Genomic DNA, 14,946 nt, shown 5'->3' with positions numbered 1-14,946 from the left:
GGAGGTATCATATTTTGTGTTTATTTTACAACCATCTGTAAAAAAAATAAATAATCATGGAACAGTGATGACAATGGAATATACAAATGAAAACAGTTTCACCATACACTTGGTTAGAGGTCAAGGTCAGCAGACTGTTAGTATGATTAGCTGAACATACTTACTCACTGAACATACTGGACACCAACATATGTTCCTCAATAGAACACAAACAAGATACAGTAAGTGTGAGTTTGAGAGTGACACAAAGACATTATTGCCAACAGGCTGTTGAAAAGAAATCAGATACAATTCATAAGGAAAATACAGTTTGGAGAAAAAAACATTGTTTAGTTACTGTTTTTAATCAGGTCTCATGCACTATGAATGTATACTGAACAAAAATGTTGGGGATCAAGCATATTTATAAGGATATGTTTTTGTTGTGAAATCTGAGTTTCATTAAATGTGTACAACATATAAAAATATTTCATGATCACTAACTTCTTTTGTTCAGTATACTTCAGTTCAGTTTTGGCTTGGTAGTGACAACGACCGCATTGCTTCTTGAAGTGTTTGAGACATCAGCGCTGCAGTCCATGTGTAAAATGAAGATGTGAAGAACATGAAATGGTCCAATGTATTTAAATGATCCCGGGAACTGATGTCCACCGGATACATGCTATATTGCACACCTCATACCTAACGTTCTTCATTGAAACTGATCTTGCATAGATTGGTTTCTTAAAAAAGATCATGGAGATACTGTATGTCAAATTCATGTCCTCCTTATGGGGTGAAACAGATCATGACAATTCAAATTTGATTCGTTAAATATATCTGTCACAAAGACCACGCATGATGCTGTTTGCAGAATTTCTGTGCCTCCCTTTGGCTACTGTCCTTCAGCATCCAGTGTCAGTATTTCATTGCATCAGTGTACAGATCCAATTCGGTCCAGATCCACTTAATATGAAAGTTCCGGGTTCAGATCTTAAGGTCATGACGCAGCCTTGACGTCTGCCTCCATCTTCTGTAGCGAGTTGAACAACAGATCACAGGCCGGCTTGTGTCTCTTCCACTGGTTCACCTGGCACTCTCTGCAGGGAGAGACAAACAGTTCAGTGTGGAGTGAGTCTGTTTTGGTGTAACACTGATTTGAACAGTATTTCAGTCATATCATAACACGTCAGCTTAATGTGGGAGCAAAGCCCCATGTGATGCAGGGATGTTTACCACTTGGGTGAACCCACGAGCATGGGCATGCTGACAAACCAACAAACATAATCAGCTCGATTCTTTCTGTTTGGAAAAGTAGTAACATAAAGGAGAAATTCATTCCTTGTTTACCAAGTTTTTGAAAGATCTATAAACCTTCAAGAAACTGACAACAAAATCAACACACTTTAAAAAAAATTCTAGATAATTCTTGCTAGTCGATCAAGCACTTGCCTCACACCTTCACATATTTATTACCCATAGGGTTAGAAAAAAACGAGTTCATATAAATCATATGTGACATTATTGTTCTATGTCAAAACGTCTGAATGTTCCCAAGCTTCCCAACACTAATATGATCCAAAAGAAACAAGTTCTTTCTGCAACATGCAATTACATAATACCAGCAAAGACAACACAAAGTCGCATCGTGACAGTGATTCAGCAGTCATCACTCACATGGGTTATAAGAATTATAAAATACTTCACAAAGCAGTCTGGTATGACCTTACCTGCGACAGTACCATTCGTTGTGACATCGGGAGCAGCGTTTTGTTGCTGGCTGTCCGCACCCAGCACATTTAGGGGGGTCAGTCAGTAGGCCCTCCAGCACGTCCATGTTGTACGTCTCCGCCCATCTGAACCAAAATAGTATTTGTTCTCATTAAGAAAGTAAGATTTGCTTTTGACATTCACTTGAAAAGGTTAAAAGTTGTTGAATCATGTCTCTACATTGTTAAAAGTTGTTGAAGCATGTCTCTACATTGTTAAAAGCTGTTGAAGCATGTCTTTACAGTTATGTCCCTTCTATGTTCCTCCTACTGTCCAATCAGATTCCATCTCTCATATCATTTGCATGGCATCGTCAAGTGTAGGCGAACTCATCGATAATCAAGATCTCTTTTGTGATAAAACCAGTCTTACTTTGTGAAGTGCATCAAATCACGTGAGCACCTTGATTCAAAACATGAAAAGATTTAGAAAATATCTGTTGATGCTAAGTTGTCGGCACCAGCAAACTGTGCAATTGGTGGAAATCGGATGTTGATTTCGTTACTCGTTTTGATTGGACTATGCATTGACTCGTTAGTCCAGCCAAAATATAACTCCATAATTGCAGCCTAGTACGGCAAGGGTGGAAATTGGACTTTTGTAGTCAGTTAGCTCCCTTGCCTTGGGAAGATGCACAAGAATGATTTTTAACACAGATGAAAGAATTTCAGGAGACCTTTGTGCTTGTGCTCTGATAGCGTCTGCAGAAGGATTAAAGTGGGTCTTTGACTGTTTCTTGGCCAGTTGTTTCCACTTGCCCTCCCACTGCTTCAAGATGCCATCGCGAATCTCGGGGACCTGTACAGAAGGAAGATGAATCACATATTGTGTATGAACACAAAAAAAAACAGTATCCCCTTCGGAATGGTAGCATAATACAGCCATGACATATTGATACCTCCTTCATCAGTTGTACGTTGATGCTATCAGTCCGCCACTGAAGCTCATACTCCCGTGACCAGGTTTCACAAATGTTATCATATCAGTTAGAGTGAGTGAGTGAGTGAGTATGGTTTTACGCCACTTTTAGCAATATTCCAGCAATATCACGGCGAGGGACACCAGAAATGGGCTTCACACATTGTACCCATGTCGGGAATCGAACCCGGGTCTTCGGCGTGACGAGTGAACGCTTTAACCACTAGGCTACCCGACCGCCCCAATATCAGGTAGAACAACCAATGCATAGATCAAGTTAATAGGCAACAGCAAATTGAATATCTTAAACAATTTCCCAAATCGCTCACCTTTACAGGTGTAAAGATTGGTTCAAATTCTACAACATATTCTCTGATTGTAATTCATAAGTGGACAGGATTCTTATGAAAAAAAATAATGATATAGAATAAATGTTCTATTAAAATTCATATAATCAGTAAAATGTTTTATTACTGTTTCTCTATGTCAACAGGCTGATCCACTATACAGAGAAACCCTGATAAGTGGGTAATGAAGGAATGACCTGGGCCCACTTGCACAAAGCAATCTTAGCGCTAAGATGATCGTAGCGCCCATACTTTAACATTGGCTTACAATAGTCTTAGCGCTAAGATTGCTTTGTGCAAGTGGGCCCTGGAAAATTTCCCTACTTACAGGTTTTCTAGTGTTAACCAACTACAACTTGAATCATCTACCTCACATTCTTCACACATTACTGGGGATGTATTTATTTTACCACCTTGGTACAAGAAAGGTCAAAGAAGCAAGGTAAAGGCGCCACAAGTTCACCTGTTCCAGGACAAAGCTCTTCTGTGGCGCTGGAGGTTCCATCATGGACAGTTGTTCCAGGTATCTCTGCATCTCCCCCAGGACAGGCAGCTGGTCCAGCAGAATCTCAGTCAGGTGAGACCGCAGCTGCAGCAGAGACACGCACTCATCTCAACACCAAGCAGATGCATCACAGTTGGCTATATCTAGGGCTGGCTATCGATTAGATCATAGAAATATCCTAAATATCCATCAATTATTGACACATATGGGAGAGGTAACTTTGAGCTAATATGCAAAAAGCTGCGAGAGACATATAGAATACTAAACGAGCTCCCGTGTAATACCAATTTTATGAAACGAGTGAATAGTTCTGGTATCTGACGAGCGAAAGCGAGTCAGATACCACAACTATTCACGAGTTTCATAAAATTGGTTTTACACGAGAGCGAGTTTAGTATTTTATTTATTACTTGTCATTTATAATGTTTTTAGAATTATACTGTTGAGTGTAAATAGGCTGACACCTACACGATCCATGGCATAATCCTATTGAGTTTAACACAATAATACTTCAAACACGTCAAAAGTTGAAACGTATGAATTTAATATCATACAATGGTCCACCTTTAGAATTCAGGCGTTCGTCCCACAAAATTATCGTAGTGCTAAGGCTATCACAACTCACATAATTTAACTTAGACTAACGACTGTCGTTGCGCTACCGTACGATCGCCTTGTGGAACGGGGCCTTGCACCTTAAAGTTTACAATCACGTCACAATACCCGATGACGTAATTTGTGGAATTTTGTTGCAAGTTCCATCGGCGAAACAATGCCATGTGACGTCAGCCTAGCAACAAGGTTTCTGGGGTCATCGAGTGTGCATAAGCTCCTCCCAGTGATCTATCATCTCCACACACAATGTCGTTGAATACGCCAAGGGATGTTGAGAGCTTTCAATATTTGTTCGTGAAACGTGTTCCGAGAGTACATAAGCACGCGTTTTGGTATTACACAATGTGTAATAAAGCTGTATGTTTATTAAACGGGTGATCTCTTCACGGGCAAGTAATAAAACATATTTTATGTCACTGGTGAGTGGTAACACATTTATGCATGGATTAGATTGTGGACGTTTAAGATAAGTTCCTTTTCGTCTTCGGCAATGGACAGTAACAAATCTGCTTTCGTACATTAAAACATTATTTCATCACAATAGTTTATGTAAGACATCAATTACACAATTTTCACATCGATAATCGAGGGCGGTCGGGTAGCCTAGTGGTTAAAGCTTTCGCTCGTCACGCCGAAGACCCGGGTTCGATTCCCGACATGGGTACAATGTGTGAAGCCCATTTCTGGTGTCCCCTGCCGTGATATTGCTGGAATGTTGCTAAAAGCGGCGTAACACCATACTCACTCACTCACTCACTCACTCTCACATCGATAATTGTAAATATTTCTTCTCATCAACGATTATCGATCTTTCTAGCCAGCCCTAGCTATATCTCTATATCTCTATCATAATATGATCTGATCTGAAATTATTCAATGGAGGTTACAAATAAGTCAAACATGACAAATGTATTTTTAACAGAAATTCACCATAGGGTTAAAAATTCCTTGAAATTACTTTTATAATTGTAATGATTTCTATTCATAACTTAACAATAAATAAATCTAGCATGAAGTATCAGTGGGGATATCCAAGCAGAGTATAATGAACTCTTTGTGACAAACCCTCAATTCATAGTAAATATCTATCAAATATACATTTGCAGCATAAAAGTAAACAAATCCTAATTAATATTCTACAGTCACAAAATGTAAATTCAATAACACATGTTGTTGCACTTTTCTTAATGCATATGTTTAAAATGTATCATCACTTTGTAACACGACTATAAAAAGCATTTTATGAATGCTTCAAAGTAATGTCATTTTCTCAACACTGGAAACTTGTAATATGTCGTCTGGTTGTATTATTGTACTATTTGTACTTTATACTGAATAAACAGGATATCATATGATCTTAGTATGTTCATTAGTGCCCTGTGCGCACTTGAAAACAAATACATTGCTATCCCTAAAACAGAGTGATTGAGTCGGCATCAGCCAGCTGTGGGTGACAGCAGTTATCAAACAAAAATAATGCAAACGTAGACCTTTCTTGATGCACAGGAGTCTGTATCTAAAAATAGACGCCCTCATGCATATTCATGACCATCTCCACATGCGAGCCCGAAGGGCGAGATGGTCATGAATATGCATGAGGGCGTCTATTTTTAGATACAGACTCCTGTGCTTGATGTTACCAATCCAAATTCTCTTCAGCTAAACAGACATTGGGACCATCAGATCCCTATTTTCTTTGCTTGTTATGACATACATAGGATGTTTAGAAATGTAATAAAAGAATCTATCATATCTCCTAAAGAGCAAGATTAGTATTATAAAATGATCTTGCTACCTTGAGGAGGGTGTTCTTCCTGTAGGAGTCAATGTCGTACTTCTTCTGACAGTCTCCCCCCATCAGCAGATGGTACAGGGCAATCCACACCTGCACACAACATGCACAGCATCAGTACCAAGACATACAGACTCTCTTACAATTATTCATTAATTTACAAACAAGTATGACATTTGTAAATGTTCAGAAGGAAAAGACACCTTAACTTACAATCTCATTAAAATCAGATCTTAGTTCTCGCTAAACAAAGATCTGAGGACATCCATTTACGAGTCACGTCAGAACGACCTTTCATCCAACCAATCAGAGCGTCGCTTACCATATCATGAAAGTGACAGTCGGAATGTGTTTTCTAATCATGCAACCACAATATATTTAACACGAGATATTCGGAACGACAGTTACGGGTTTTATGATTATATCCATACAATCTAGGCCTCTATAAGCCATTCCAGAATGTTCTTCTTCTCAGTTTTAAATTTTTTAATCGAGAATACGTCAAAATATGTTTCGAAGCGTAGCCGCCACTTTGAAACTAGTGTCGTAAAGCTTGGGAAAGCTGCTTTCTGATTGGCCAATGTCGATTTCTTGTCAGTCATATCATTGGTCGGTCAAAATTCGCGAAAGGTCGTTCTGACGTGACCCGTAATGGGATGTCCTCAGATCTTTGTTTAGCGGTAGTGAAGACTAAGATCCGATTTTAATGAGATTGCCTTAACTTATTAAACACAGCCCTGGTATATTGAATGGCTGACTGATCCTGCTTTATAAGCTTTTTTATCTCTTTACATGTGATTTATGTGACTTCTCTTCCTTGACATGTCACAACTAATTCAATTGTCACTTGAAAGAGAATCTTGAGATTTCTTACCACCTTGTGGTGTGGTCACTGGACTCAAACAATAAGTGCATATATGACAAATTTCAACAAATCTGAGAGTAGTCACATTTCTATAAGTGGCTTGATGACTAATTTCAAGGAATGAAGACAACGCTACACATTGCAGGGGACGAGGCAGATTATGAGGCGGGGGATGAGACGGGGAATACCTACCTGTCCTTCTATCTTGGTGAGCTTGAAGGAATCTTCATGAGACACTTCAACCCATTTGCTGTCAATATACTTGTACACTTTACCTGGAACAGGTACACAACATAAAGTACAGCCCCACAAATACAATTCTAGATGTGTAGTTCTCTCTTAAAAGATTTGGTTTCCTATTTCATGTGTTATATCATCTCCATCAACAGCATGATGAATGTGTTTTACTTTTTATGTTTATATATAACAAGAACTTTGGTTAATTCTATACCAGATAAGGTTACATCCAACTGTATTCTCTTTATACAGAATTTCTTGGCCAATGTGCAAAGATGCAGGTAGCAAGAAAATGTTTATGATATACAGGTTTATGTTTTTCTGTTGTTAACACTATACTCAGCAATATTCCAGCTACATGCAGCCAGCCAGTAAGAAATCAACTCTGGACCAGACAATCAAGTGACTGATATTATGGACAACGATCAAAGCCAATGGGGTACAACGATCCATGCCAATGGGCGACAACGATCCATGTCAATGGGGAACAACGATCCATGTCAATGGGGAACAACGATCCATGCCAGTGGGGAACAACGATCCATGCCAATGGGGGACAACGATCCATGCCAATGGGGGACAACGATCCATGCCAATGGGGGACAACGATCCATGCCAATGGGGGACAACGATCCATGCCAATGGGGAACAACGATCCATGCCAATGGGGGACAACGATCCATGCCAATGGGGGACAACGATCCATGCCAATGGGGGACAACGATCCATGCCAATGGGGGACAACGATCCATGCCAATGGGGGACAACGATCCATGCCAATGGGGAACAACGATCCATGCCAATGGGGGACAACGATCCATGCCAATGGGGAACAACGATCCATGCCAATGGGGTACAATGACATACAAAGTCACCCATACTGACCACCCTATCCATTTGGTTGCCTAGCCTAAGTTGCTGGGGACCTATTGTAATCTGGAATCCCAACAGAGCTAACACCCTAACAAGATATTGTTCACAATAAACATGAACATTATCCATAAACAAACCATTTTTCCGCCGAAGCCATGGCGGCATCTCCACCAACTGCACCAGCAAGTTCGGGACATCGTGTGTGTTGAGGATGCGAGTCATCACACTGAGAGGGAGCCTACAGGTCAAAGGGAGATAACTCTTCATAAAGACGACTTTATAAATGCAAAGGTTTCTTTTGTAATAGTATTTTCTACATCACATTGCAAGCTGAAGTAAAGTATTCCTAATTACAAGTGTACCGGTACCCAATAGAAGCATGAGAAGTCAGGTATCAGACTTATGCTCTAAGACAAGAAAGTTTAAATGATCACTGGTATCTGTATCCTCTATAAGCCTTTATTACAGATTGCTGTGAACTTGGATTAAAGTAATTCAGTGTTTTTAGCTGCTGTAACAAAAAAACATGTAATGTCATCATCACTGGATCCCAAACTCTCATCATCACCAATGTTTTAGAGCTCCCTACTCACCCCTCCAGGTGGTCAGTGATGTATCGGATGAGAGTAACGGCCTTGATGCTGATGTCGAAGTCAAGACTCCCACCCTGTTTCTCCAATTCCTGGAAATATTCACACCATCACTTGAATATAGACACAGTACACTTTTGTTCTTAAACAATTATAAGACTACTGCCATTTATATTGAGACAAACCCTAATAAAATTAAGTATGTCATCTCAGACAGTTCACCCTTATAGGGATTCTGGGTTAGAATAGGTCCCCAGCAACCTATGCTGGTCCAAGAGGTGGCTTAATGTATCGGATGGTCAGGCTTGGTGACTTGGTGTTTGGTGACTTGGTTGATAGCGTGTCTTTTTACCCAGATGGTGTGATTTATTATCCACAATATCAATTACTGGATTGTCTGGGCCATTTTTACATGCCACTGTCATACAACTGGAATATTGCTGAGTGTGGCATTAAAGAACAATCAATCTACCAGACAGTCCATCCTCTGGTTTGCTTTCAACCTTTACAGAGTATGTCACTGTTGTGTTTTGCAACATTTTTGGCTAAATTGACTTAGAAACGTTTGGACAGCCATTGCAGTGTCTCTTACAATATTAGCGTTTCTATCTTGAGTCAACATCTTAAACAGATCTTTGAATTTTTCAGATCAATTTCAGCGAAGGATGCTTGGTAGGAAAGTTTACATTAAATTGTATATTTATATACTTATCCTATCTCACACTATGCATATCTCATCCTACTTTCGATACTGGTGTGTAAACACCTAAGAACGAAGTTTCCAGTTTAAAAAAAACATTACACCCGAACATCATCCCAGTATCACCATGGTCACCACCTGAGCAAATGGGTCACGCACTGTAATCCTGTGCATAGCGACCTTACACGACCTGATCACCTGACCTAACATGCCACATCATTCTCTTTCTTATTGTCACGGTGTGACAACGTGTTTGAATCGGTTGAGAATTAATTTTTGGTTTCAAAGAAGTTAAGGACCTCCCAATTCTTTCATATGACTACAGTTAATATGTCATGGCATGAAAGAATCGGGTGATCATTAACTATTTTTTAGCAGTATATGTGTCACATTTGGCAATGCAGCTCTTCTAGGGAGTGAGTGGTATATCAATGTTTCTGAAAGTTTTGCACGTCTCAGACATTTACCACTTTGGTCAAACTCAGAAGCATGGGTGAGGTGATGTGAAATGGGGTTTAACGTCGCGTCCAAGATTATTGCACTTATATAGCGACGTGCATGCACGTGTGTGTGGCTGCTTGTACTAGTCCGGACTGATGCCGATTTATAGTGCTAGCCCACTGAGATACCATGCCGCAGTTTAACATGAATACCCCTCTCAGACACGGTATACTGACTCCGAGCCGACCAGTCCGTGTTTTAGCCCCTTACTGCCGAGCGCCAGACAGGGTAACAACAAGTACCATCTTTTAATGTCTTTTGGTATGACGTGGACGGGGATCGAACACCGGACCTTACGCTCTCCGGGCGGACGCTCTACCACTAGACCACGGAGGCGGTCCAGAAGCATTGCTATGGCGCTGACAAACCTAGAACGTGATTTGTATCAGGGATTCCAACCCACTGGTTCTTGCCAGTTAATTCCTCATTATACCACCATGTGAATGTAAAGAAATTCTCAGGATTCTCATTGCAATTCATTACAATTAACCACGTATAGACCAAAACCTTTTTGGGATTTCCTTTTCACCTTCACACTGGGAGGGAAAATAAATGCAATAGCTTGAGAAATAGTTTCCCAAATCAAATAGAACTTTATTAAAAACAAACATTTCAAACTGGGGAAATAACAGCATTCCTTACCTCCATTGAAGTGGCTGATGTAGAGCTTGTCACAGATGGAGTGCCGATCTCAAACTCATCATCCTCATCTTCACTGGACATCCTGCAACAGCAGCAACAGTGAAAGGTTGTATTCATACACAGGGGAGTCAAGCTTCAGCAAGTCAAGTTAGTACTCACAGATGGGACCGTCATAATAAACTTATTATCGGAAGTAGTAACATGCATAACATTTTTTTAAGAATGACAACATTGGTGTATAATAATAACTTTATTGATAATTTATAACAATAATGGCTCTAGTCGTGGCAACTTCCAAACTTTCGGGAAGTTGTAATCTATCGGACCGTCATTCAGGCGATGTTTCTGACAGATCACAATCTGAAAAATACTATCATGAAAGTGTATCCCGTGGATAAGCCGACCCCTTTCTACAGAATCTTTTTTCTGGTCCTCAAAATTCGGCTTAAACGCAGTCATATACGGTAAACCAAGAAAAAGTTGTGTATGGCACAATTATATGACAGCACTTTGGGGTACTTTCTTTATTTCAATATGACATGTCAATTGAGAATGTGTCTCTTATTTTAGATAAGAATAATATATATACAATCATACAATTGCTACATTTCTATATAAGGCCACACAATTTGATAATTTGATTATCTGAAATAATTATTAAAAAAGTAAAAATGTGAGGTTGAGGCAGGTTTTTGTTTATATTTGATCCAAACAAATCACATAATTAATATATTACAGCCTAATGTGAATTAGAGATGATCAATTGAAACTTTTAAAACTGATTGTTGATAAATATGATATTTGAATATGTTTTGGAACATATAAAACAATTTTTTAAATCCATATATAACTTGACAAAAAGACACTCATCACTAGTATTATTTGGCTCTTTCTTTAAAGGAACAAAACTGAAAGATGATGAACAGAACTGGGGTCACATTGGTTAAAAAAACGTCTGTAAAATGTTTGCCAAAAAATATCCTGCACTATTAATATTATGATGTCCAAATTTTCAACAGATGTGTGTGTTCCTTTTCAGTAGAGTATTTTCATATTTCTAATCCACCTAGCATAGGGCAGGCAGACAGATGAATTGATTTGAACAATATAAGACATGACATATATTAGGGCTGGTTCCTTCTGATTGCAGACAACTGCTTCTAGCTAGTCTAACTGGAAGGCTGTAAATTAGTGGTATTACATCTTAAACATGCATCATGATGGACCATATATCATTATTGAACATGCATCATTATTAAACATGCATCATCATTGAACATGCATCATCATTGACCGTGCATCATCATTGAACATGCATAATCTTTACTGAACATGCATCATTATTAAACATGCATCTTCATTGAACATGCATCATTATTGAACATGCATCATCATTGAACATGCATCATCATTGACCGTGCATCATTATTGAACATGCATCATGATGGACCATATATCATTATTGAACATGCATCATGATGGACCATATATCATTATTGAACATGCATCATGATGGACCATATATCATTATTGAACATGCATCTTTATTGAACATGCATCATGATGGACCATATATCATTATTGAACATGCATCTTTATTGAACATGCATCATGATGGACCATATATCATTATTGAACATGCATCTTTATTGAACATGCATCATGATGGACCATATATCATTATTGAACATGCATCATGATGGACCATATATCATTATTGAACATGCATCATGATGGACCATATATCATTATTGACCATGCATCATTATTGACCATATATCATTATTGAACATGCATCTTTATTGAACATGCATCATGATGGACCATATATCATTATTGAACATGCATCATGATGGACCATATATCATTATTGAACATGCATCATGATGGACCATATATCATTATTGACCATGCATCATTATTGACCATGCATCATTATTGAACATGCATCATCATTGAACATGCATCATGATGGACCATATATCATTATTGAACATGCATCATCATTGAACATGCATCATCATTGAACATGCATCATCTTTACTGAACATGCATCATTATTGAACATGCATCTTTATTGAACATGCATCATTATTGAACATGCATTATCATTGAACATGTATCATTATTGAACATGCATCTTTATTGAACATGCATCATTATTGAACATGCATTATCATTGAACATGCATCATCTTTATTGAACATGCATCATTATTGAACATGCATCATCATTGAACATGCATCATCATTGACCGTGCATCATCATTGAACATGCATAATCTTTACTGAACATGCATCATTATTAAACATGCATCTTCATTGAACATGCATCATTATTGAACATGCATCATCATTGAACATTCATCATTATTCAACATGGATCATTATTCAACATGGATCATCATTCAACATACCGTGCTACAAGGTGTGTGAGTTTCCTGTAACAATAGTCAACTAGATCCAAGATGGTGTCATCAGCGGCCTCGCAAGTCTCCCGGTGGAACAGAACTGTCTCCAGGAGGTTGATCACAGTGGCTTCATGGTACAACTGGGGACATAATATCATATTGATTAGATTCTGAAAGACAATGAAGTGTCACCATGTATAGAAGGAATGTAGAGGTAGGGCCAGTTCATTACCATTTATAGGGGGAATGTTGGGGTGGGTGCAATGCATCACCACATATAGAGAAAATTGTGTGTTAGAATCAACATACCACCATATATAGAGGGAAAGTTGTGCGAGGCTCAAATCCAGAGTTGATGAGTTCTGGGAAGATCCTCTGTTTCCATACCTCAGTGACTAGTAAGTCTTGTATCAAAACAGGAATCTGAAAACAAAACCGAAAAAATCCAATTGAATATGAATGATAAAATTTAATAAAGTTGTCACTGAAAAAAATCTTGAGGATAGCAAATACCTTTTCAAATGTGATGAGTGCCTCTTTGACAAACTCGTCCTCATGAGCAGAAGCACTGATGACAGCCTGCATGTTGAGTTTCTCCAAATGTTCATGTTGACGGGCCCAACTGTTGTAAGAACAAACAGTATTGTCAGATCATGTTTACAAGCAGACAAACAACATACAATGTATATGTTTACAGAGCTGCTAAAGAATATTTTCGCCACTATTTTCATTCAAGGATCCAAAGGCTAAGGATAAAGTTGGGGGTAGAATGCAGAACTAACCCAGAGGATCGTAAATATATAAACATATATATATATGTATATATGCATGTATTTATGAACTGACTTTCACTTTGTGTGTGAGGCCAAACTGTATGAACGTCGGAGCTTGCAACGACGTTCGTACATTGTTTGGCTCTCACTCTATGAAGGTTCATACTCTAATGAACTCACACAAAGTGAAAGTCAATTCTCATAAGTTTTAATATCACTATTTTTTACCTCAAAGGATGTAGGCCTAGATCTACACACAATTATATTAAGTATGTGTGACTTCGTGTTTAGCGGACAGCCTCTTATGACACCAGCTGTGTCGCAGAATAAAGTTCCTCAAAACAAGAGGTGACATTAGCGTATGTATGCTCAATATGCTCTACAGGAATAACTTTTGCAGTTTCTTTACAACAAATGTATTCAAATAATATTCTCATTAGATGAGAAAGGTCTGTTAAGAGCTACCTCAGTAAGTCAGTCACAATGACAGCATGACAAGACGTCAAAATGGCTGACACAATAAACGTAACAGATTTCCGAAGTTGTTAATAAACCTGTGGCAGTTGCATGTGTTGGTCATCATTGATCAATTAGCCGATCACTGAATGCGTCTGTATTGATTCATGCTAGGGAATCCCCTGGGGTTTCCCCATGAATGTGGAAGTAGTCTGTCCATGTTTACATCATTTCAAGAATACAGTCTCGTAAAAAATGTATGAACATCAAAATGTGTCATTATACACTTATGAACGTCAGTTTCCAATCATTTCCTCTCATCCAATAGAAAAGCTGTATATCCTGTAAACTTCCCATTAAAAAATTATTTCATACAAAAATTAAGTATGCATCATTTTTCTTGAGATATATCTAGTTATTATGATACTTTTAAGTGGCAAACATATTCTATAATTACACTCAAGAGTTTCTTTTAAGAAAATCTGGAGTGTGTTTGTCGATCGTTTTTAGCAGATCTAGATCTAAATTGATATTTTGCAGTCTTCAAAACGGTTAATAAAAATTATCAATTTCCATCCAAGAAACCCATAACATCGCTGGGATAAACAAAGCGCTAGTTATGTGTAAGGTAAATTGATAATTTGGCCCTGAATTTGACAGGTAGCCTTATGTTGTTGTTGACATAATTTCCATGGATACAGACCTGGGGCTCCCGACATCTTTTACACCAAACTGTTCCAAAGCTTCAACATATGCCTCAGCTTCAACGGCGAGCAGAACTTGTGTGGTTTCTCCGTTCATGGTTACACTCCTGAAGCCTAATGTCTTCTGTTTTGTTCTGGGACACTTACAAAGAATGTTGAGAAATGACGAGAACGCACATGCCAGGTCCTAAATACAATACTTCCGGTATACCGGGCTTACGATAGATTTAGTATTTCATTGGTCGTAATAACACATACTCTTCATATAT

General features: G+C 38.5%; 1 protein-coding gene across 1 annotated transcript; it reads right to left on the bottom strand.

Annotated features, from left to right (window-relative positions):
* Positions 1-7: 7 nt before the first annotated feature.
* Positions 8-14,876, bottom strand: LOC124136067 (zinc finger MYND domain-containing protein 10-like). The gene is made up of 13 exons (XM_046501847.2): positions 14,677-14,876; positions 13,258-13,366; positions 13,054-13,167; positions 12,751-12,884; positions 10,335-10,416; positions 8,495-8,583; positions 8,039-8,139; positions 6,984-7,066; positions 5,930-6,019; positions 3,478-3,603; positions 2,426-2,547; positions 1,710-1,835; positions 8-1,079 (listed from the first exon to the last, which is right to left on the bottom strand). Exons 1-13 carry the CDS (start codon positions 14,772-14,774, stop codon positions 980-982), a joined length of 1,374 nt encoding a protein of 457 aa, XP_046357803.1. The 5' UTR covers positions 14,775-14,876; the 3' UTR covers positions 8-979.
* Positions 14,877-14,946: the final 70 nt, after the last annotated feature.

Source organism: Haliotis rufescens, unplaced genomic scaffold (genome assembly GCF_023055435.1).
Source record: "Haliotis rufescens isolate VD_foot unplaced genomic scaffold, xgHalRufe1.0.p SCAF_16, whole genome shotgun sequence".
NCBI classification, from domain to species: domain Eukaryota; kingdom Metazoa; phylum Mollusca; class Gastropoda; order Lepetellida; family Haliotidae; genus Haliotis; species Haliotis rufescens.
This window is presented reverse-complemented; position numbering and strand designations above follow the sequence as displayed.